We start from the raw sequence: 24802 nt of genomic DNA, 5'->3' as shown, positions 1-24802 counted from the left end.
TCTTTTCTCTTTGCCACTCTTTTCTAGTGGCCATAAACTCTTTTTTTTTTTTTTTTTTTTGAGACGGAGTTTTGCTCTTGTTGCCTAGGCTGGAGTACAGTGGTACAATCTCGGCTCACTGCAACCTCTGCCTCCCGGTTTCAAGCGATTCTCCTGCCTCACCCTCCCGAGTAGCTGGGACTACAGGTGCCCGTCACCATGCCCGGCTGATTTTTGTATTTTTAGTAGAGACGGGTTTTCACCATGTTGGCAAGGATGGTCTCGAACTCCTGACCTCATGATCCATCTGCCTCGGCCTCCCAAAGTATTGGGATTACAGGCATGAGTCACCACACCCGGCCCATAAACTCATCTTCTATGGTCTTTCCCAAAGCATCGTACAGTGCTATGATTAAAAAAAAAAAAAATTAGTCAAGAGTTTGATCTTTGTAACCATGTCCTGACCCTGTCCTAACCATCTCTGTGGGGTTTCCATGAAGCATCCCAGAGATGTTAGTGGACAACATAATTCCTGTTAGTGTCTATGAGTGGCAGCATTCTGAAGGCTATGTCAGGTCAATGAGACACAAGAACCTCAGCTGCAAAAGGAATGTTTTATTTATGAAGCACACACATGCCCAAAGCCCTCGTGTTTCTCCTTCCACAGAGATAAATGCCGTGTAGCTTCCGGCCTGAGCTTGCCATCACACAAGTCCTGCAAACTCACCTTGCTGAGGTTTCCCCTGCAAGGGAGCAGGAAGGAGGTTTGCAGCCCTCCTCTCCTGGGGGAGACAGGGATCGGGAGAAAGAGCTTACCGTCCTAGAATTGTTCTTTGAGTATCAAGGAGAAAAAAATCTGACCAAAACTGTGGGCAGTCCTGAGGGACAGTATGGCAGCGTTTGAATTCACCCTACAGACATCTGAGCGAGAAATATTTATGAACACATCTCCTATCACTTGGGAGTGGAGTGTGTGTGTGCATTTGTGTGTGTTTAAAATTCACCAGTTCCCTGGGATAGTAGAGGATTCCAGTTAGGTAGACAGCAGCATAATGACTGAATGTCTGGGGTTAAGTCCTTGGGTTCAAGTCTAGCTATGCCATTTATCAGGCTGGTGCAAAAGCAACTGCAGTTTTTGCCATTACTTTCAATGGCGAAATCGCAATTACTTGTGCACCAACCTAATACTTCTCTCTCTCGAGACCTTTGGCAATGTATTAAATTATCTAAGCCTGTTTGTCTAGAAAAACAAGTGTGCAGGCAGACAAAAACCCATCCGATCCTGTGTGTTGTTAAGGAAATGAAATAATGCAAGGTAAGGACTAGCACCGTCCTGGCACATGGCATAAAAACCTGCTAAATGTGAGCTCTTGAAATGGAATCTGTAGCAGAATCTCTTTCATCTTCTAGGACTTGATGTTATACTTGGTCCTGCTTTTCTGCCATTTTTTCTCTAGATTAGATCAGCTGCCACTGTTGAGCTCCCTGAAGAGTTAGAGGCATTGCTTTAATAGAGTCTGGGTCAGAAGGCTCAGTGGCTATGGGCCCAGCTGATCTTTTCCTTTTTCTCTGCCCCCTTCCTCTTCTCTCCATCCTCTCCCATCTCCTATCCTCATATTCCACCAACTCTGGTCCCCTCCTCACTCCCCTTCAATTTGGATCTGGCACCGTATGTTTACAGATCAAGATAATTTGTTGCCATGGAGTTTGATTGCTGGGTTTTATTTCCCCATTGCCAACTTAGGCCCCATCTATGCAGCTGAATTTCTCAGCTCAAACCAAGCCCATGCCTGTGCTGGGTCTCGAAGATTTTTGATAGTATCCTGGATATCAAAATGTCTCTATCTCTATGATGTACTTCTCCTGCCAGAGGCTTGAAAGTAAAGAAATTGGGCTATATTTGCCTAATTAAGTTGTGGGTGGACAATCCTTACATCTGTCTCTTGGTCTCTCTTGGCCACCTAACATCTCGATTTTCTTAAACTGTCCCAGTTTATTCTGTTGTTCTAAAGAAACTATTAACATCCTCTTTCTCTCTCAACAGTGTTCTGTTTTGGAAGATATATTGTAAGGTCACCCTGTTTTTTGGGATTGGCATATATTTAAGCCTCTTTTCAAATATGGAAAAGATGGTGGGTTACCAGGCAAAATTTTTTTCAGCACAGTACAATAACAAGAACTGTGAGAAGGAAGGTCAGAGTCAAGTTTCAGAAACAGTGCTTCAAAAGGTTTTCTTTCTGTAGTGCAAACAGGAATGTGTTTTTATCATAGCAAGTAGTGCTTTGGAAGACTTGAAGAGGCTTGCCGCACAATTTACATTTTATGTGGTCAACCCTTATTCAATGGAAAAGTATAAGCTAAAAATATTCAAGGGAAACAAACACCACACACACACACACACACACACTCCACATGTTGTTGATGCTTTTGAAACCTCTCCTCTTCTTTTTCTCACCTCACTTTGTGTGACTGGGTGGAATGTATCTTCTACAAAGTGGCGTGAATGAGAAATCTAATAATACTCAGAGCTCAAAGGAGCTGTCACAGCTTGTTCATCCTAAGATTGTGCAGCCATGTTCAAATACAATAGAAAGAAAGCATCCTAGGAGCCGAGAGGGGAAACTCTTAGCTTTGTTGGCATCAACTATCTCTATCTGAACAGAAGAGACGCAAGCTGGTGTAAGTGCCACATGCTGTCAAGCCGTGACAGTGACATGGGACCACAATGGATAAAAAGAGACAATGGGCACATGTGGCTGGCAAAGGCTGGCCTGCACGTGGAATAATACCTTCACCTACAGCAGCTGCAGCTACGGTGGAGATTCAGGGCTCCTCAGGCAGGCCTGAGGAACTAGGCTGACAAGTTCTCCCCTACTCGGGAGAGGAATATACATTCTTGTCATTACTCATGGTATCCACCATGTGCTAATCAACTCTTTCCCTTCCTCATTCTAAGAAGGGACACAGGGCCATAAGAAAGGCAATGAAAATGCTGCCACCTGGTACGTGGCTGAAAGGGAAAGGATGACACAGTCCCAGAAGGGAGAGAAAGGACAAGAAAACAACGGGTAGTTAATGTTTCTGCTTTATCTAACAACAGCCAAGCCAGGTTTCCTAGAAAGTTATGAACCTGCTGACTCTGGCTCTGAATGATGGCGTGATTTATAGTCAGCTCCAGGTTGTCTGTCTTTGACATTCTATTCACTCACATATTTGCATATTCAGAAGCTGTACCAGCACAAAAATATTAATATGAAATCCACTATACGTTACAGTAGAATGACATGTAATTTATTCATGTAACTGACAATTAGGCAGTACTCAAAATTCATTTAAATAAGCAAGTGGTTACACAAACATCTAATAATACTAAAATTGATAGTCAGAAGGTATAAAATACCATGGGTATGAAATGCCATGGTAAATACTATTCAACAGACTACAGTCATAATTCCAAACTAAATCACGGTTTTTCAAATGATTTTTAGCAGTTCTGGAACAATTCGACTTTTCCCTTTCTAAGCAATTTACTTCTTCCACTGATACAAGACAAGGTCATTATTTTCAAGAAATATTGCAGAGTGACTTAGCTTAGGTTGCTCTCTTGAAACACATTTTCTTGCAAATTGTTTTTTAATATTGCCCCTTGACATAGAAACCAAACTAGTCAGCACTTAGTTCCTCAAGCAAGTATGCTTGGATCAGAACAGTGCTAGGGTGTAACCCAGTTCTGCAAGAGGCAGGCAGTGAAAAACCTTTTGCAGCTTTTGAAATATGCTTATTTCTTTTCTGAGGCTTCAGGCATCATACACTTAGGCATCCAAGCCAGTGAAGTTATGGGAATAAAATAGTTTGATATACAGATGACTATGACACAATTGCAACTGGGGCGAAGGGAAGTTACAATATAACTCTGCAGTACTTCAAACAAAAACAGCTCCTACCTAAAGTTACTTCTTGTGAGCCTCATGACATTTTCATGAAGTGTAGCTATGTTTGCAGGAACAGTTTGGCTTATCATGTGTCTGTCTGTATTATTTTATTTATTTATTTATTTATTTATTTATTTATTTATTTATTTATTTTTGAGATGGAGTCTTGCTCTGTCACCAGGCTGGAGGGCAGTGGTATGATCTCGGCTCACTGCAATCTCCACCTCCCGGGTTCAAGCGATTCTTCTGCCTCAGCCTGCTGAGTAGCTGGGATTACAGGCACCTGCCACCACGCCCAGCTAATTTTTGTAATTTTTAGTAGAGGCGGGGTTTCACCATGTTGGCCAGGATGGTCTCGATCTCTTGACCTTGTGATCCGCCCGCCTCAGCTTCCCAAAGTGCTGGGATTACAGGTGTGAGCCACTGCGCCCAGCCCTGTTTTGTATTATTTTAAAGTCTTATACTTTATCAGAATGAGGTCCAAGCATGAACCTGGCTTGAAAAGCTAGCAGCAGTAGTCATGAAACATATCAATAAATTAAAAGTCTTTCACAGAATGAGATTCAGCTAAACTTCTTACATACAAAATACAGCTAGAGAAATACAATTCTTTAATGCTGAATTATGAGGGAGAGGAAAAAATGTCTAAAAAAATAGAAAACTCTCTCCATACCTGGGTATCAAGGCAAGATGTAACACTGCATAATGCCACAATATGAGCAGTCACTGGATGACAGATACTCCAGAAACAGTGGTCTCTGGGGATCTCGGAATTATGATCAAGAGATGAAAACACTGTACCAAAAGGCATGCATACAATCACTGTGTGCATTCAACGCGTGAGCTGCGACCTAAGCAGAGATCTAACAAGACAATGAGGCAGTGTTCCAGGGTATCCATTAAAACCGGCGTGGGCAACTACATGTTGATTAAACCTTCTGAGGCAGCAAAATGTGGGCACAGCGCCATGTCTGGGTTCTGCAGCTGTTTGATGATCCTCTTGCGGAATTTCTCCCTCACACGATTAAATTCCATTATGTCCATGGGGTCCTCTTCGATCCAAAACTTGTGAAATTCATGCATCAAATAGCCTGTTGGAGACAATACAATGATAAGAATGCAGGAGAAAAAAAAAACCTTAATCACATTCAAAATCATTCTGAATGCTGAGGGAGATGCTGAGCCAAGCCACAGCAACCATGGAGCTCAAAGAAGACGTCAAAATCTAGAAAATACCACTGTTTAAGATTATTCTTTAAAATCAGTGCAGTTGAAGCCTACCAATCTGCAAGCTTTTTGCAATTGGCCCTGGAATCATTCTCACTCTTCCCAAGCAGGAAGACAAAATCAGTTCTGCCATCTCTTGAATATGAATCGCATTGGGAACGTTTTCTGAAAGGCTGACAGTGACTACTTCATCCTTCTCCTCCTAATTAAATTAATGAAACGGTCGAACTTTTCAAAATCACCCCACTCAGCCTTTATTCTCTTGATATTTGATATAACTAAAGTTTTCAGTTACCCCGACAAATCAAACAAACGCATTCTGACACTCTATTATGAGACAACAAAAATTGTAAATCAACCCTGAACAACACAGACTGGTCATTAAACCACATGAAATTGTTAATAAGACTTCCTTGCTCTGAAGCAATAATTTCATATTCAAATCCTCTGGTATCTCAAAAATGCTATCCATGAGTGATCTGGATTGAAACAATTTGGGGAATAAATGTTAAGTATTTGATATAAGAACCTATTCATTGTGCTTTGTTCCCCATTATGCCCCCTCCCACTACCGTATTTGTTTAATTATTTTTATCTATCACATTTAGTATTGAAATATGCATAGTGTGTTTTTTTTTTTTAAATACTAGATACTTATAGGTAGTAAACTACTACAAGCTCAGGTGTCTCTATGTGTAGAAAGAAAAGTACTTAAGGAAGTAATCCTAGTTTCAAAAAAAGAAAAACAGCCAGGCATGGTGGCACATGCCTGTAGTCCCAGTTGTTTGGGAGGCTGAGGTGGATCACCTGAGCTCAGGAGGTCAAGGCCGCAGTGAGCTGTGATTATGCACTGCACTCCAGCCTTGGTGACGGAGTGATACCCGTCTCAAAAAGAGAAAAAGAAGACAAAAGAAAAACAAAGATTATGCAAAATTTTCTTTGTCTTAACATTAGAAGGAGGTAGAAAATAGAAGACAGGATTCTGGAGCCAGAAACCTGGTTTGAATCCTTGCTTTTCCACCTGCATGCATAAATGAAAATGGGGAAGGGGAGGATGAGAAGAGAATTTAGAATAAACATACTTAATTCTAATAGTACAAAAAAAATCAATACTTTTTGTTTTTTCTGGTAACTAGCTATGTATGGAAAAATGCTCAACATAATTTCATACATTTTAAAAAATCTTTACTCATATTTTATTTTAATACAAAATTAGGAGTGACCTTCACTGCCCCCAACACACATGGCCGGCTGCTGGTCCACTTCCACAGACCCTTCCCTCTGGTTACTTGTCTCATTACATTGTTAAGCACGCTTATATTTGTTTAAGTATGTGGTCTCTCTGTAAACGTAGGAGAAGGAGGGTTGGGTTGACTGTTCCATTTCTTTTTTTTTTTAAGTTTATTAATTTTTTAGAGGAAAGATCTTGCGATGTTGCTCGGGCTGTCCTTGAACTCCTGGCCTCATGTGATCCTGCTGCCTCAGCCACCCAAATAGCTGGGACTACAGGCACATGCCACTGTGCCTGGCTTATGCCATTTCTTTTAGGACTAGCCTGCCTTTGGGCCCTTCACAAACTAGAATTGACTGTTTTTAACATTTCTGATGAGGGCACACACCAACCATCTCCCTACTGGCCTTGAGGTTACACAAGCCAGGGGCCCACTATCACTGTCATGGGAACCTGAACACATCAGAAAAGGCCCAAATCAGAAGTACCAGTCACCCCAGAAGCCATCTCCTCTGTCTCTCTTCATCTGATGGTTGGATTCCCAGAGGCAGCAGTCAGGCTTGAACTTCTCTGGTGACAACACTGACTGTTCGTTCCTTGGATGAGGAACCTGATTCTTAAAAGCTTGTTTCTTGCCAGGCACTGTGGCTCACATCTGTAATCCCAACACTTTAGAAAGCCAAGGCAGGAGGATCACTTGAGGCCAGGGGTTTGAGGCCAGCCTGGGCAACACAGGAAGACCCCGTTTCTATAAAAAAAATTTTTTTTGAGATAGGGTCTTGCTCTGTTGCCCAGGCTGGAGCACAGTGGCGAATCTCAGCTCACTGCAGCCTCCACCTCCCAGGTTCAAGCAATTCTCCCAGGTTCAAGCAATTCAAGCGTGTGCCACCATGCCTGGCTCATTTTTGTATTTTTGGTAGAGATGGGGTTTCACCATGTTGGCCAGGTTGGTCTTGAACTCCTAACCCCAAGTGATCCACCTGCCTCGGCCACCCAAAGTGCTGGGATTACAGGTGTGAGCCACCACGCCTGGCTTACAAAAAGTTTTTTTTTTTTTTTTTTTTTTTGAGACAGAGTTTTGCTCTTGTTGCCTAGGCTAGAGTGCAATGGCATGATCTTGGCTCACCACAACCTCTGCCTCCCAGGTTCAAGCGACTCTTCTGCCTCAGCCTCCTGAGTAGCTGGGATTACAGGCATGCGCCACCACGCCTGGCTGATTTTGTATTTTTAGTAGAGACAGGGTTTCTCCATGTTGGTCAGGCTGGTCTCGAACTCCCAACCTCAGGTGATCTGCCCGCCTCGGCCTCCCAAAATGCTGGGATTACAGGCATGAGCCACCGTGGCTGGCCACGAAAAGTTTTTTAGAATAAGATAGCTATGGTGGCTTGCACCTGTAGTCCCAGCTACTTGGGAGGCTGAGGCGGGAGGATCACTCAAGCCCAGGAGTTTGAGGCTGCAGTGAGCTAGGATGGTGCCACTGCACTCCAGCCTGAGCAAGAGAGAGAGAGACTCTGTCTCTAAAAAACAAACAAACAAATAAAGGTTCTTCCTCATTCTGGGCCTAAATCTGTTGCCCTGTATTTCACAGAACAACTTCAATCCTTCCCCAACTCAAGTGTTTGAAGTGTGCTTTATGCCCTGAGCTTTTCTCTTTCCCTGCTTCTCCTCATCATTTCTCATATGCCATGATTTGGAGCCTGTTTGTCATCTGGTTGTCATACTAGCTATGTATGGAAAAATGTGCACATCAACAGAAACTTGTTTCCTCTGATCTCAGTATCTTATTCAACCAACCAAAAGAATTCAATCACCTGTCCATTTCAGTCACTGGGCAAACTCCTAAAATATTCCAAGAATGATCTGGGGTACTTGTTAAAAATGCAGATCCTCCCAGATTTAACCAGACTTGCAATTCAATAAGATGAAACTTGTGTCACTAAAGTTGAGAACTTTGGTCAAGAAGATTCTCTTTTTAAAAAGAAAGTTTCCTTGGCTTCCTTCTAAATATAATTTTTATGGTTCTAAAATAAATCTATGATAATTTATAATTCCTTCTTTCCTTACTATATAAAATACATACATAAATTTTCCTGACTGGTCTCTGAGCTCAAATAAACACAGCTATTTTGTACATAGAGTCAGGTTTCCAATACTACGAATTAAAATCATCGATAATGCATCTCATTAGTATTTCATGAGTGACAGCATCTTTTCTCCTGTTGACAATGATAAACAGGCAATATGAAAAATCATCTTTTAATGAAGAATTCATTTTTCTGCAATATACATAAATGTTCACCTTTCTACAATGTGCAGGAATATTGGCAACTCACTCTAAAGGTGATGTAGTGTGGCACAGTTACAGAAGAATGTGGATTCATTTGGTTTCCCCATTTTCCTACCTTACACACAATTATAGAAAAACATCTTGAAAGGTTTAAAGGGCTTGGGTAAGGGTAGAGGAGGGGCTGGCTCATAATCTGATACCACGCTCAGGATTCTTCCTCCGAAGATTGAAGACTGATTCCCTGGGACTCTCTTTCTCTATCCCATCAGGAAAATAATTAGAGACCATGTAACATGATCTTAATCAAAATGCAGAAATGGTGGTCTGGCTTCCGAGGTGCATATTATAATCATAAAACTCCACTCACTTATATAAATTACAGTGTTCAAAAATTCATTTGGTCTGATCTGTCAGTTAACTCATCTGCCGATGAACAAATATGAAACAGACACAGTACTAGGTATTGCAGATGAAGAAAAAGGCAGACTTCCTGTGCTCCCTAATGCTGGGTCTATTGGAGAGAGGCAAACAGGAGTATAATTGCAGCTGATGATTTGTTCGCTACGGAAGCTAACAAAGTGGCATGGAAAGAAGAGGAGAAAACAGAGGCCAAGCTATTTCCCACCATCTCATTGCATTCTTACAACAGCTTTGTGGAGTAGGTAACACAGATATTACATCTCCATCTTTCAGATGCAGATATTGGGCTTAGATGAGTTCCTTGAATGGTCTACAATAATAGGTACAGCTGGAAGCTGGAAACCAGGGCCTGAAACCAGCTGACTTTTCACCACGGCAATAGGCTGCCTTTTCCAGTACATTCTGTTCCTCTGGTTCTTATTCCTACGGAATAGTTCCTTCTTTTGGAGGTCAAAGAAAAAAATAGTTTCCTTTTCCTCTTCTGGCCTTTGTACTTTCCCTTCTGCTCATTACACCTAACCTCACTCCATTTCAATGGGGCTGTGTGTTCAGTGGAGCTTTAGACTGAATGCAATTTTTGTAACATAGTGCCTTGGCAGCTCAGTGTTCACAGAATAATACTGTAAAGTCAGAAGGATGGAGCTATTATATTCTTATATTCTTCTACCTAGATGGAATACTTGTTTTGAATACTAATTTGACTCTCTGACTCCAGCCTGCAGCATATTTATTGCTGCTTGAATGTCTTGGTTTTGCTTCACTGCATTTGGTTAGTAGAGAGCAGAGACATATGCAAGGACACAGGTAATTGCAAGAATATTACAGAGGAGACGTGCAGAACTGATCATGTCTGATTGAGGAACAATGAATCTAGGGCACAGTTGGTTTCCCTTAGAGAGGCCTGAGTCTCTCTGCCTACATACACCACAATCCATGGGGGCATTGCTGCTGCTTCCAAAACCTGATGAGGGCCTTCGGAAATATGTAATCCTATTGCATACTTGCTCATCTGGGCTAGGATTCTCTTGGAAGCGTATCAATCCAGGCCAAGACTAATATTTTTTTTTCTTTTGTAGAGATGGGGTTTCACCATGTTACCCAGGTTGGTCTCAAACTCCTGGGCTCAAGTGATTGTCCTGCCTAAGCCTCCCAAAGTGCTGGGATTACAGGTGTGAGCCACCATGCCCAGCCTAATGCTAAAATTTCCCACAGAAACTAGACTCTCCTTTCTCCTGCAAAAAACATCAGCCAGTATTTCAGCCTTCCATATATCCATCCATCCATCCATCCATCCATCCATCCATCCATCCACCCACCCACCCAACCACCCACTAGTTACTGAGCACCTCTACCCTGTACCAGGTTTTATGCTGAGGATACAGCAGTGAAACCTGCCCTTAAATGCCAATTCTTTACGATTCTAACTTTGACTTTTTCCTGGGAGTGCTCCCCCACTGTGTGGCTCTGATATTCTCCCGGGTGCTAATTAGTCACAAATCTGTAGCTTGAGCCTTTCTAATCCTTCAGCACTCCAGAGCCCTACCTTATGAGAATGCCCAATCCGCAGCTCCATACAGATTTCCCAAGAGCAGCTCACCCTCAGTATGCCTAAAACTAAACTCACTCTACCTTCCCTCAAAACTACTTCCCTGATTTCCCTAATGAGCATGGTAAATACAGAATAGGGCAAGTATAAGGGGCCAGGGAAACACGGCAAGAGGCTTTCTTTATCTGGATGTTGATGCTCTTTGACGTGGCTTACAGAGCTCTTCAGGACTGCCCTCCAACCTGCTCTTAGGCTTCCAGTGCCATCTCTAGTCACCACCCGGCAAACCCTATGCTCTATTTCTTAAATCCACGTACTCTTTTGCTTTATGGCCTTCACTGGACCACTCAGCCACCATTGCCTTATTTCCTGCAACTCATTTTTTGGGTCTCTTCAAAAGTGGCATTTGCTTTGGAGAAACTTCCCTGACTTCCAGGCTGAGTGAGCTAAGGCAGTCACAGACTTTTTCAATATTTATTTATTTATGAGATGCAGTCTCACCCTGTCACCCAGGCTGGAGTGCAGTGGCGCAATCTCGGCTCACTACAACCTCCACCTTCTGGTTTCAAGAGATTCTCGTGCCTCAGCCTCCCGAGTAGCTGGGATTACAGGTGTGCACCATCACACCTGGCTAATTTTTGTATTTTTCATAGAGACATGGTTTCACCCTTTTGATCAGGCTGGTCTTGAACTCCTGACCTCAAGTGATCTGCCCTTCTTGGCCTCCCAAAGTGCTGGGATTACAGGTGTGAGCCACTGTGCCGGCAACTTTTCCAATTTTTAGAAGCAGTACCTTTACTTCCTCAATCACTAAATTCTTCCCACTACATTTTATTTTTTTAAAGACTTTTTTGTTTCCCTGAAGATAATGCTGGACCCACTACATTTTAAGTATTTGTTTAAATGCCTGTCTTCCTCAGCATAGAACCTAATCCATAGTAAAATCTCAATCGTATTTGCTGGAGATGCTCAGAATTTTTATAGGAGTGAATATAATCATCCAATTATCAAAGCAGGAGCTGTGATAATGTATGTAAGGGACTTACATTTTCCATTAACAAGTTGTAAAGTATATGTGTTTTATAATTTACTTTTCATTTTTATCTAAGTCACACATGCACACTGTTCAGAATCAAATAGTTTAACAGGTCTTGTTACAAAAACAAAAAACCAAAAAACCCCCCAAAACAAAAAAAAGCAGTCTCCTGCCCTAATTCCTGCTTTCCTAAAGCAGTATTTCAATTCTTTTAGCTGATTATTTTGGTTATTGATCTTCATAGCTCTAATCAACATGCTTTCCATTACTTGATTAAAAATTTTTTTCTTTATAGAAGATAAAGATTTAGCTCCCGCTCACTCACCCCAGACACATAGTCACTTATTTTCTCACCCTTTTCTTTCCTTTGTATTAATAACTGCCTTCTTTTGTTTATTTGCCTGGCTTCCCCCTTAATTTAAGCCTAAACTGTCTCCTATATATGCCAATGTCTTCTCAATGTGTTCAAACATGGTAATATTCTGTCAATTTCATGTTCTTCAAAGAGTCTCTCCCACAGCCTTCTGACCTTCTAGAATCTAGATTTATTATTTGCAGCCAATTGCACAGATATTTTGGGCTTTCCCTTCGCTGCTCTCCTGGGATAGATTTCCTATTTTCTAGACCCCATTTATTCCTTTAGGATTATTCTCTTACTTTGTGGAAATAAGCTTCCTGATAAAGGTATAGGGAAGTAAAGTTTAAGACCTTGCATTAAGAAACTGTCTTTATTCTACTCCCATACTTGATTGGTAAGGTAGTAAGTTATACTGTGTGTAAAATTCTAAACTGGAAATCATATTCTCTTAGTTTTAAAAGATATTCTCTTAACTTTGATTGACTGATTGATTGAGATGGGGTCTTGCTCTGTCACCCAGGCTGGAATGCAGTGGCACAATCATAGCTCACAGCAGCCTTGACCTCCTTAGGCTCAAGAGATCTTCTCACCTCAGCCTCTTGAGTGGCTGGGACTACAGCTGGCTAATGTTTTATTTTTTGTAGAGACAGGGTCTCGTTATGTTGCCTGGGCTGGTCTCAAACTCCTGGGCTCAAGCAATCCTCCCACCTCAGCCTCCCAAACTGCTGGGATTACAGGTATGATGTGCAGTGCCCAGTCTCTCTTAACTTCTGAAGACAATATTCTATTTTTTTAGAATATTGTCTTCAAAATATACATACAATGTTGCTGTTGAGAAGTCCAGTGTCATCTTGATTTCCAATTCATTGTGACAGCTTTGGAAGTTTTCGGGGTCATCTCTTTCCAATATCATTAAATTTCACAATGATTAGAACCTTGGTGTGGGTATACATTAATCTATTATGTAGGTGCTTATTACTTTAAGTATGAAAACTCATACTTCAGTTCTGAAAATTTTTCTTAATTTATTTCTTTGATTCCCCTTCCTTAGTTTTCACCACTATTTTTCTGGCACTTCTATTATTCAGACACAAGACCTCATAGAATGATCCATTAATTTGACAACCTTTTTTATTTTGTATTTTTCATCTATGCCTTTTTGTTCTACTTTCTAGGAGAGTTTCGACTTTATCTTCTAATCCTTCTTGGAGATTTCATTTCTGCTAAAACATAGATCTGAAAATTAACTCAGGCTGTCTTCAGAACCTGCACTCTTAAGTGCTATGCCATGAGGATCAGAGGGAGAGAAACACCCATGATGTCTTTGAGTCAGACCAGAAGGGGATACACCGGAGATTATGCAAGAGCAGGAAAGAGAATTTACCATGCCTGAAAATATAAGTGTAGATTTTTGAATGAGAAAACAAAAAAAATCAGAACCAATAGAGGAAGTTCAAAGGCTCCAAAGCAGCCAAATCACAAAGATCTCTCAGCTTCGACCCTTGTCTGGAGTGTTCTATAGAAATCTCTCTCTCTCTCTCTCTCTCTCTCTCTCTCTCTATATATATATATATATAATATAATATATATTATATAATATATATAATATACATATATATAATTTTTTTTGAGATGGAGTCTCACTCTGTTGTCCGGGCTGGAGTGCAGTGGCACGATCTCAGCTCATTGCAACCTCCATCTCCCGGGTTCAAGTAATTATCCTGCCTCAGCCTCCCAAGTAGATGGGATTACAGGTGCGCATCACCATGGCTGGCTAATTTTTCTATTTTTAGTACAGATGGGGTTTCACCATGCTGGCCAAGCTGGTCTTGAACTCCTGAGCTCTGGCAATCCACCCTCCTTGGCCTCCCAAAGTGCTGGGATTACAGGGGTGAGCCACCGTGCCCAGCGTAGAAACCTATATTGATAATTATACAACAGGATACTTACAGAATGTTTGCTGAAAGTGAGACAATGTTGGAGCTTCTGGGGCGATATTGTAGAAATGGGTTTTTAGAGCTCCGCTGACCAGTAGATTATATGCCAGGTCAGTTATATTGATGCCCACAATTGCAAATGAGTACCTATAAAGTATAAACCACAAAACCAACTGTGTGTCACATATAAGAAATAAGCATTTCCAATTAGCATGCTAAAAGACACTCCTACCAGTGCCATGACCGTGTACAAATGCCATGGTAATGTCAGGAAGTTAGATCTGTGGTCTAAAAGGGGAAGAACCCTCAGTTCTGGGAATTGCCCACCCCTTTCCCAGAAAACTCATGAATATTCTACCCCTTGTTCAGCAAATAATCAAGAAATAACCATAAAAATAGCCAACCAGCAGCCCTTGGGGCGCTCTACCCATGGAGTAGCCATTCTTTTCTTTTATTCTTTTGCTTTCTTAGTAAACGTGCTTTCACTTTACAAAAAAAAAAAAAAAAAAAAGGCATTTCAATAATGGATAATCTGATATTTAACTTACTATTAAATTATCAGAGTGGCAGGTCACCCTTCCATCCCCACCCTATCAAAACCTTGACTTTGGTAATTTAGCAGAAAATTTCAGTAACGTGTATCAAGAGAATTGGTAGTTCATATACTTCGACCTTTCCATTTCCAAATATATGACAGAAAAAAAATCCGAAGTGGACAAAGCTTTATAGATATAATTCATTACAGCATTTTAAATAATGGCAACGACATGGAAACTATTCAAATATCCTAAAGAAGACAGATAGCAAAATAAATTATGGTAATCTCATATAATGTACTACACCTGATTAAAACTATCTTCTTAAAGACGATTTCAGCAGGATATAAAACATTATGGATAGAGCAAGCCATTTTATTATATACACACAGATGTGCAAGAAAAAATCTAAAATAAGATGCCACAAAATATTAACATGAGTATGCTAGTGTAATAAGATTGGGGTGATTTTTTGTTTACTTTTCAGTAATAAATTGTATATTACTTTTATGATGAGAAAAATGTAAATAAGGATCTTAACAAGTGTATATTTTCTAGTTCCTTATTTACATGTTTACCGAAAATTAACGGAACCTGAGTTCTTAAATCCTCTCTGCTAATATAAATCCAGCACAGAAAAAAATTCTCTGTTCAGAAATATTTTTGGATAATATGGGGCATTATAAAAAAACTAAAATAAATTTTTATCAAATTGCCCAATATTTGGTAAAATCCTTAAAAGAAAACTACCAACACAATTTTTTTTTTTTCTTTTTTTTTTTTTTTTTTGAGACAGTCTCGCTCTGTCGCCCAGGCTGGAGTACAGTTGCGTGATCTCGGCTCACTGCAAGCTCTGCCTCCCAGGTTCACGCCATTCTTCTGCCTCAGCCTCCCGAGTAGCTGGGACTACAGGCGCCCGCCACCACGCCCGGCTAATTTTTTGTATTTTTAGTAGAGACGGGGTTTCACCATGTTAGCCAGGATGGTCTCGATCTCCTGACCTCGTGATCTGCCTGCCTTGGCCTCCCAAAGTGTTGGGATTACAGGCGTGAGCCACCGTGCCTGGCCCCAAACACAATTCTAAGTGATTTCTGAAAATCATTTCCTTATGATTTACAACTTTCTACCTTGTCAGTTGTTCATAGGCAAAGTAATATCATATAACCATACAGATAAATCCACAAACATATAAAAGGGTACTTTAAACATTTTAACCAGATTGTATACTTCTATTAGGACAAGTAGGGTTTCACCCTTGTCTTTCATGATACTCTAGTTCTAGTTCTGTTTCAGATGGACCATCTTTCCATGTTAGATCCCATACTCACCCAATTGCCTTATCCATCCTTTTCTTCTCCCATTCTGCTTTGCTGAATTTGCTGAATGGATGAATGAATAAGTAAGTAAGTCAGATTTAACCTCTAATTGGTACTTGTTCTCTTTTAATGCTTATGTTAAAACTGTTAACTATATGCAGAGATGTCTGTAGCTCAGTTATCCAACAAATGCTAAGCCACAGTACAATTTATATGGAGGTCAGAAATGGAATTATTTAAGGCCATGCTATTTACCTCCTATCCACTTTAGTATAGCCATGGGAGACAGCCCTAAAGGCCAAACATTAAGCTATTCTTTTGCACTATCATTAATGATCAAACCCCTCCTTCCTGAAACATTTAGTGAGGTAACTAGATGTTGCCTCACTCTCATGATTCCCTACTGCATTTTGTTTGGTTTTACCCAGTGGTGTTTATCCTATTCACCATACTATAATAATATTATAAATAATGTTATTATATTATTTGTGATGCCTGGTACATGGTAGATGCCAAATAAATGTTCATGGATAAGTAAATTATTGAGTTAGTAAAAGAAAGAAAAGAAGAAAGGAAGGAGGGAGGGAAGTAAGGAAGGTAAGGAAAGGAGGAGAGGGAGGAGAGGCGGGGAGCAGGGGAAGCAAGGAAGGAAGAAAAAAGGGAAGCAAGGGAGAGAGAGAGGAGGGAGGGAGGGAGAGAGCATTTACAGGTTTTAAAAATTCTGTCCCAATAAGTGCGGTGGTATTTCTTCTGGCTAAGCTAAGTCAGTAAGCCACAGCAGCTCCATTTTCATCTGTTTTTATAATTTGAGCTTCTGAATAAGACTGTTTGAAAAAAGATTTCTATCATAGAAGCATTCTGAAAATGCTTTCTCTCTCTCTCTCTCTCTCTCTTTCTTGGCCTCGCTCTGTCGTCCAGGCTGGTGTGTGGTGGTGCAATCTCGGCTCACTGTGCCCTACATTCTATTACTCTGTGTGCATCTGCCCCACTCCCACTCCCCACCATACAGCCAACAGAAGGCGGCAGGACTCATGTTCCATTCTTCCCTGTGACTATGTAACCTTTATTCAGTATTTTACACTAAGGTCATATGGCCTTTTCTTATATTTCCAATGCAGATAGAGATGTAATTTAACAAATAAGGAGGCACCGTTTATTTATAAAGCTTTGTTGAAGAGAAAAATGGGTGCTTATAAACTCATATATAAAATTTGTGTAAATTGTATAAACTGTAGTTTGCATTTGAACTCAATACAATATAAAAACTAGTTATTATGAATATTTAATTTCTCTCTATCTAACTAGAAGAAAGGAGCGTTCTCCAGAACACACAGCAAATATTTTATTACAAGACATGCATATAATACACACAACACACAACCACAAAAACATTACACAGAATTGATATTTAACAATGTGTACTTTCTATTCCATAAATGGCTATAATTCAAAATAACTGTTTTTAATTCATATTAAAATGTGCCACCTATTTTTAAAGTGTAACTTCTGGCTAACAAACCAAACAGCTGAAGAGGAATCAGGAGATCAGGAGATTTTTTTACCTTAAAGATTCATATCCAAACTAAAATAAGGTATGTGTGCAATTTAAGAAATTTTATATATAAGAATTTATAAGCACCTATTTTCTCTCCAGCATAGCTTTATAAATACACAGTGTCTCCATATTTATTAAATCATATCTCTATCTGCATTGGAAATGTAAGAAAAGGCCAATGATCTCTACTTATTTGATACTTATAGGATATCCTGGCCCACACAGATGGCATTCCCCTTGTTGGGAGAAAACAAACACACACACAAACTAATAGTCAAAACTTTCTTCTTTAACTTGAATCCACTTTTATCCCTCAAGTTACTTTAATACTCAACCAATGGATGTTTACAAGAGCAGTCATGTGCCATGCTTGCTGAAGGATAGACAGGAAAGAGCTTTCCTTAGTACACACTGACCTTTCTCTCTTGAACACCTGAAATATTCAGGGCTTGACAGAACCTACGTTGATATAATCAATCCATATATACTTTTATCAGACATCAATGAAGGACAGTAGCGTTTTGAAACATTCTGATCTGTATCCAATGGCATTTACCATCAGTTTGAAGTAATTAATACATGAACTTTATTGATTCAATTTTATTGTAGTTTGAGGGATAAAGTATGGTAATTTTATACATGACTACACATATATGCATGCACACACAAATGCTAGTCTCTTTTTAAGTAAGAGTTAGTCACCCCAAACCTCAAATACTTTCCCTTGGATGGCTGACACAGGAGATACAACTATAAAGCTTTTCTTTAAGAATGACTCAAAGACAAAAGTCAGTCCCCCTCCAATGGTTAATTGGAAATATTGCGAGCTTATTGTCACTTTCCAAGGACTGCGGAGGACTCGTGTCTTCTGACTGATGTTCCTCCAGGAAATGCCACCTGAGAGCATGGACAGACTCCCCAGCCAATTTTAACTAGAGGGAGTTTAGAGTCTCTACATTACAGAAATATGCAATTCAGAAGATGTAGTTAAAAAAATTAATATCACTTGATTTTTAACCATATAACAAGAAAGAGCTAAACGACTGTAGTGTTTTTCTTAAAAGAATGAATTTTTAATCTTATAAAATATTACAAATGTAAATTTGGGAAGTGTAATATGACTTAATGAATCTTAGCCAAATGAAGCTAGAATGAGTAAAATAGTAAGGTGGAGGGGGAAAAAAAAGCCCAACTCAACCTATCCCTGAATCTTGAGACGGTTTTGATAATATTTTGAATTTACTTAGCAAACATGAATACTAACAACTAATCTACCATCATGCTGAGGAGAAAAAAGTAATATAAAACTATGATTGCAAAATAATGGAACTCCTTCTAAGAAGAGTGACTAACACACACACACAAAACTACCATTTATAATAATCAAATTAGATATATTAATAGAAGAGCAAAGTTATTCTGTGCAACAAAATTCCCAAATAAAATGCCCCTCTCTGGGGTAAATGGAGTCAGAACAGGTGTGGTGAGGTGTTCAGCCTTTAGGTGAGTATTCAAAATGTTTCTCCAACCAGGTTTTGTCATGGCTCTAGAAAGACTGTTTGACATTTTCCAAGTGCTCAGTCTCATCTGGTTTTCAGTTTGTTAAAACATAGCCCAGCTATAATTAACTGTATTCGATTAAAAGTTTGAAAATATTGGCTTTTTGAAACAAATAAATTGAGTTCCTTAAAAAAATTCTTACCCATACTTATTCTAAGACAAAATAAAAGCAATAAAACACAAAACAAAGAAAAAATACCTTATTTCTTCTTTAGTGATATCCCTTCATGTAATCAAAGAAAAAAATTAGAAAAGTAAATGAAAATGCAAACAATTTAGAATCTAGAATTTTACAAGAAAGAAAGAAAGAAAAAGCCTTAGTAATTCCGGATGTTCTCACCTGGTCCCTGACTTCTTAACTTCCATTCTTCCTTCTGTTCCCTGTCATCTTTCTTGTCTCCGGACTCTTTCCCCCAGACCCTGCCCTTCTTCCACGCCCACCTCCTCAGTATTCCTGGACACTAGTGACTCTATCAGTCCTTTAAATACATATCTCACCTGAACGGTGCCACTTCACATCCTAAATCTTGAAATGAGTACCCGAAGTTTTAACCTTCCAACTCAGCATTTATTACAAGGGCTTGTTTGAAAAAGCTTTGAGCCTCACTGTCCTGAGAATCTCATCAACAGATACATGCAGGAGATGAATGAAGTTCATTTGATCTAACCCATAAAACCTAATTCATCTGTTACTTTCAATAATTACCTGCATTTCGGATGAAGAGAGTCAGACAGGACCTGCTGAGCTGCTGTGGCATCCCTTTCTGCGAAATACCTGCAGCGGGAGGGAAAGAAAACCGTAATTCTATACTTGCTTACTTGCTGAATATATTCATTTTAATCCAATTCGAGGTCATTTGGAATTCAGAGATGGATACTGGCATAAGGTTATCACTTGTTTCAGCTCCTCCAGGGAACAAACAGCTTTTCACAACAGAATTTTCCAAATGTAATGACATGGTAGTGTAGCTGTGAAACCCACATAGATTTACGAATGTATCCAGTAGATTTTGAAAATTTAATTAAGAGCTTTGCCATTACCCAGAGAACCAAGGATTTTATTATGAAGAGGGGTTATAGAAGAGGGGGTCGAATAGTTCGGTGTTTAGAGGCAGAAGGCAGAAGCCTTGGTGAAGGGACATGATGAAAGAAAGAAAAGACTGGAGGAGATGAGAGAGGGTATGTTTCAAATATTCACTGGGAATTTGAATTCTGGATGAATGGAAAATATCTTACTGAGTATAGATATGTTAAAAACAATAACATTTTATTCTAAGAGGAAAAGGTAGTTAAGTTTCCTAATAAACACAAAAAGTTGCACACCCTCAAAAACGATTCATTAAAAAGTACTTCATAGAGACAATGATAAAACAATAGCACATATTATTTAATGTGATGTGTGTATATTTCCTGCATCAATCCAAAGGGTAAAAGAAGTTCTTGAATTTCCTCTCAGGAAATTTCAAACCCAAGTCAGCAATTGTAATGCACACATTCATAGTTGTTAATGAGACTGAGTTTCTTTTCATACTTTCGTCAGTTATCTGGGTTTCCTCTTTTATGTCTCATCTGTTCATATTTTTTGGCTCAGTGAGTCTAAAAATGTCTTCAAATAAAAAAGACAAATAACCTTATAGAGAATAATATACTGAACATAGATCCTTTATCATTTATGTGAGTGTCAGTCTTATCTCATTTTACTTTGTTTATGGGGCTTATCTTACTGCAGTTTTCAATTTTAATGTGTGAAATTTATTGATTCTTCTTTTCCAGTTGATGGTTTTTTTGCTCGTGTCTTTAAGAGATCTCTCCTTACTCAGATATCGATTTTCTTCTAAAAGTAGGAAAGACTTGTTTTGGACTTTCAACTTGTGAACTGAGGTGAGGTAGTGATTTAATTTATTTTTCTCAATGGAAGGCCAATTGTCCCAGTTATTTGAAAGCTCAGACTTTATCCACTTATCTGTGACATTGTCTTTGTCATTAATGTTTACTTTCCATTCATTAATATTACATTAAAATGTTTCATAAAAGAATGGGTGATTACTAAACTTCTTAAATTTAAAATAAAGGGAAAGATCTAGGGGAAAAATGAGATGCCACCAAAATGACTGAGTAAGGCTTAATTAACTTCTTTTAAAAATACATCACTGCCCTAATAGGGTAGTGTCAAAGGACACAAGAACCAACTTGAAAGGACCCTTTGACTCAAAAAATAATGACTACACATGACTGAATTAAAGCATGAAAAAAATAACAAGTACAATTAGTTGAGTTACAATAAACATATAAAAACACAGGAGTTAACAAATGGTGTTTTAAAAATAGAGAGAGCAAAAAAAAAAAAAAAAAATGATGACTAACAAGGGAACCAGGCTACCAACTACTGACTCTGAGAATTGGTAAGCAAATACAAAAATTGAATATCTGTCCTGCCTATATTTCAGAGAAACCAAATAACTATATTCTATAAGGAAACCAGGTCTTTAAAAATTCCAGCCAACAATTATAGGAAAAATAACAGAAATTGAAAAGCATTATTTATACAATTAATTAATTGGTTCAGTAAAGATCATAGAAGGAAGAAAGGCTGATGGTGGACTTTACACTGGAGGCATCAGGCTGGGATCCCTCTGATTTGTTGCAGCACAGGGCTGAGAGTGGAGGGACACTGAAGGCCTCCCACTGTGATGTCAACCTGAATCTCTTCAAGCCTGTCTGCATACCTCCAATTTTCAGGAAATACAGAGGACGGATACAAGTGCAAACAGACAAATCCAGACCATGGGACATATTACAGGACAACTGTTCTGAAATCTTGAAGGTAATGACATGGAGGAGGGGGCAAAAGGAAGGGACAGAGCAAGAGAGACTGATCTAATTTAAGAAGACCAAAGGGCATAGTAACTAAGTGCAATGTGTAGATCTTACATGGAAGTGCACTAGGACAAACCAGCTGTAAAAAGTATTTTAGAGAGAACTGGGAAATTTGAATATGGACTGGACAAAGATGACACCAAGGAATCATTGTTAATTGTGTTTGGTGTGATAATGGCATTGTGGTTAATGTGAGGTAATACTGATATTTTTTAGAACTACATATTAAAATATGAAGGGTGAAATGATGGTGTAGAATTTTCATTAACACCCTTCTGCCAAAAAAAAAGTTGTGAATATTTGAAAACGTCAACAATTACTGAATCTGGATGATCAATACCAGGGTGTTCTTTACGATCTTCTCTGTTTTTACATATGTGTGAAAATTTTAAATAATAAAACAATTTTTAAAATATATTTGAGATTTGCTTTAAAAATCCATGAAGTTTGCTGAAATACAAGGAAGGTAGCAGACACTTTTAACATTTTATGAACCTGACCTCTCAGGGGACTTGAATGTTTTCTTAGAGTCTTATGGGAAGTACCTTTTGAAGCTAATTACTCAACTTTTGCCATTTCAGTATGAGGAGACCAAAACATCACTCGAACACTCAGCTGCCCTTCATTTTACTTACTGCAAATTGTACAGTCCCAGAAGTCCCATTCCTCGAAAATCTGTTTTAGGGTCATCACCTTGGAAACCAATTTCACACCACTGCTTAGAAATCCGAGATTCCAGTGGAGTATTGGGCTTCAAGAATTTCCATAACTGTAGGAAAAAAAAAAGAATTACTCTGTTGATACACCCTTTCCTATTGGTTCAGATTTTGTAAACTACATTATTAGGAGGAGCTTTGCAAAGCTGAATGTATGCAAAATACATTACAATTAAAGATGTGATCATCTTTCAATTATTTATGACAGCATTTCTCAAAGTATGATCTGAAGCCTCCTTGGAGGTTCCCAGGACCTTTCCAGAGGGTCTGAGAGATAAAAACAAAACCAAAACACAACTATTTTATAATAAAAGAAGTTATTTGCCTTTTCGCTCTCATTGTCTCATGAGTACACAGTTGAATTTTCCAAAGGATGCATAATATGTTGTGATATCTTTGCTCTGAAGGCAATAGATCGAGTACTTATATATTTTAATGTTTAAAGTCTATTTTAATTTTGAATGGGAAATTAGATAGTAGGTAGGTAGATAGATAGATAGATAGATAGATAGATAGATAGATAGATAGATTAGATAGATAATCTCCCACAAAAAAGCTCTTTGGTGCTCTCAAAAATATTTAAGAGTATAAAGAAAAGAGAGAAGAGGAAAAATTTCAGGGCCACCTATATTCAGATTCTCGGAAAATGCTTTAATGTTATATCAAAACTTTTAGCAGCATTATTAACCAAAAAAAAAAAAAAAAAAAATGAACTGACATGAGTTTCTTTTTGCCTTTTTTTTTTTTTTTTTTTTGAGATTCACTCTGTTGCCCAGGCTGGAGTGCTGTGCATGATTTCGGCTCACTGCAACCTCCGCCTCCTGGGTTCAAGTGATTCTCCCGCCTCCATCTCCGGAGTAGCTGGGATTACAGGCATGAACCACCATGCCTCACTGATTTTTGTATTTTTAGTAGAGGCGGAGTTTTACCACATTGGCCAGCTGGTCTCAAACTCCTGACCTCAAGTGATCCGCCTGCCTCAGCCTCCCAAAGTGCTGGGATTACAGGCATGAGCCACCACACCTGGCCGAGTTTCATTTTTTAGGTCTCACCTATAACAGGAGTGAGAGTAAACATTATCACATTATCATGTAGCTGGAGGAAGGAATATCAGTAATGTTCATGAATAAACCTCAAAATGTATTATTATCTTTAAGAGTTACTGAAAGTAATTTCAATTAAAATCAATTTTATTAATATATTATTGGACGATTGTAAATTCTAAGCATTATACTCTTTACTGCTTAATAAGCTGGTTCTATTTTTTCAAGTTTTCTGTAGAAAGATAGATTCAGCAGATACCATTACTTGAGAGAGATGCTGAGACCCATACTTGTATAAATACGTAATGCTCAGACTCTTAGTTTTTTCTAATAGAGATGGTCATGTAAGCAAGTTTACTATTCAGACTTACATCTTCATTACCGACAGGGTATAAACACAAATGTAAAATTTACTTAACTACTATTTCAGAAATAATTCAATTTCTAAATTGCTTATTTTACATTACAAAGCTTAAATGAAACAGTAATACACAAAATACCTTGCTAAATCAAATTGTCACATACCTGACATAGTGTAAAACATAATATTCAATGACAGAAAATACTAATAAAGGCTGTTATTCATTTTACTAATGTTATTTTATACATTAATCTAATACTACTTATTATTCACATTATACAATATTTTATGTTAGTGCCACAACAGGTAAATTTGATTTCTCTAAAGGGCGAGAGAAAAAGGGTAAAAAGATAGGAGGTAGATCTCTCATGCTTGAAAGCAAAATATCAAGCATGAATATACAAAATCTCTTTTTAAAGAATTCATATAAGAATATGCCAGTGCTGTGCATTCGTCAAAACAGAAACTGGCCGGGCGCAGTGGCTCACGTAATTCTAGCACGTTGGGAAGCCGAGGAGGGTGGATAACTTCAGGTCAGGAGTTCGAGACCAGCCTGGCCAACATGGTGAAACCCCATCCCTACTAAACATACAAAAAATTAGCCAGGCATGGTGGTGCACACCTGTAATCCCACCTACTTGGGAGGCTAAGGCAGGAGAATTGCTTGAACCTGGGAGGCGGAGCTTGCAGTGAGTCGAGATAGCCCCACTGCACTCCAGCCTGGGCACGAGAGTAAAATTCCGTCTCAAAAAAAAAACAAAAAACAAAAACCAGAAACTGTTTGAGATCATCAGAAAAGACTAAATGAGACCAGGTGATCATCACTGGGGAAAGGTTTATTTAAAAAAATCCTTTAGAGGGCTGGCCATGGTGGCTCACGCCTGT

The 24802-nt window shown here is 39.0% G+C and overlaps 1 protein-coding gene across 2 annotated transcripts in view; it reads right to left on the bottom strand.

Moving 5' to 3' along the window:
• Positions 1-3248: 3248 nt before the first annotated feature.
• The window catches only part of ELMOD1 (ELMO domain containing 1), a 78045-nt gene continuing 56491 nt past the window's right edge, over positions 3249-24802 (bottom strand). Inside the window, exons 7-12 of one of the 2 annotated variants that reach the window (XM_055272981.2) lie at positions 22433-22566; positions 19627-19695; positions 19120-19143; positions 15818-15868; positions 13967-14100; positions 3249-5002 (exon numbers count right to left, since the gene is read on the bottom strand). In XM_055272981.2, the coding sequence (XP_055128956.1) occupies positions 4830-5002; positions 13967-14100; positions 15818-15868; positions 19120-19143; positions 19627-19695; positions 22433-22566 (585 nt within the window). In that variant the 3' untranslated portion in view covers positions 3249-4829. The remainder of the gene's footprint in view (positions 5003-13966; positions 14101-15817; positions 15869-19119; positions 19144-19626; positions 19696-22432; positions 22567-24802) is intronic. The other variant, XM_055272982.2, reaches the window with a different exon arrangement.

This window comes from Symphalangus syndactylus, chromosome 3 (genome assembly GCF_028878055.3).
Source record: "Symphalangus syndactylus isolate Jambi chromosome 3, NHGRI_mSymSyn1-v2.1_pri, whole genome shotgun sequence".
Classification (NCBI taxonomy): Eukaryota; Metazoa; Chordata; class Mammalia; order Primates; family Hylobatidae; genus Symphalangus; species Symphalangus syndactylus.
The sequence above is the reverse complement of the archived record's forward strand: the minus strand, read 5'-3'. Positions and strand labels throughout refer to the sequence as shown.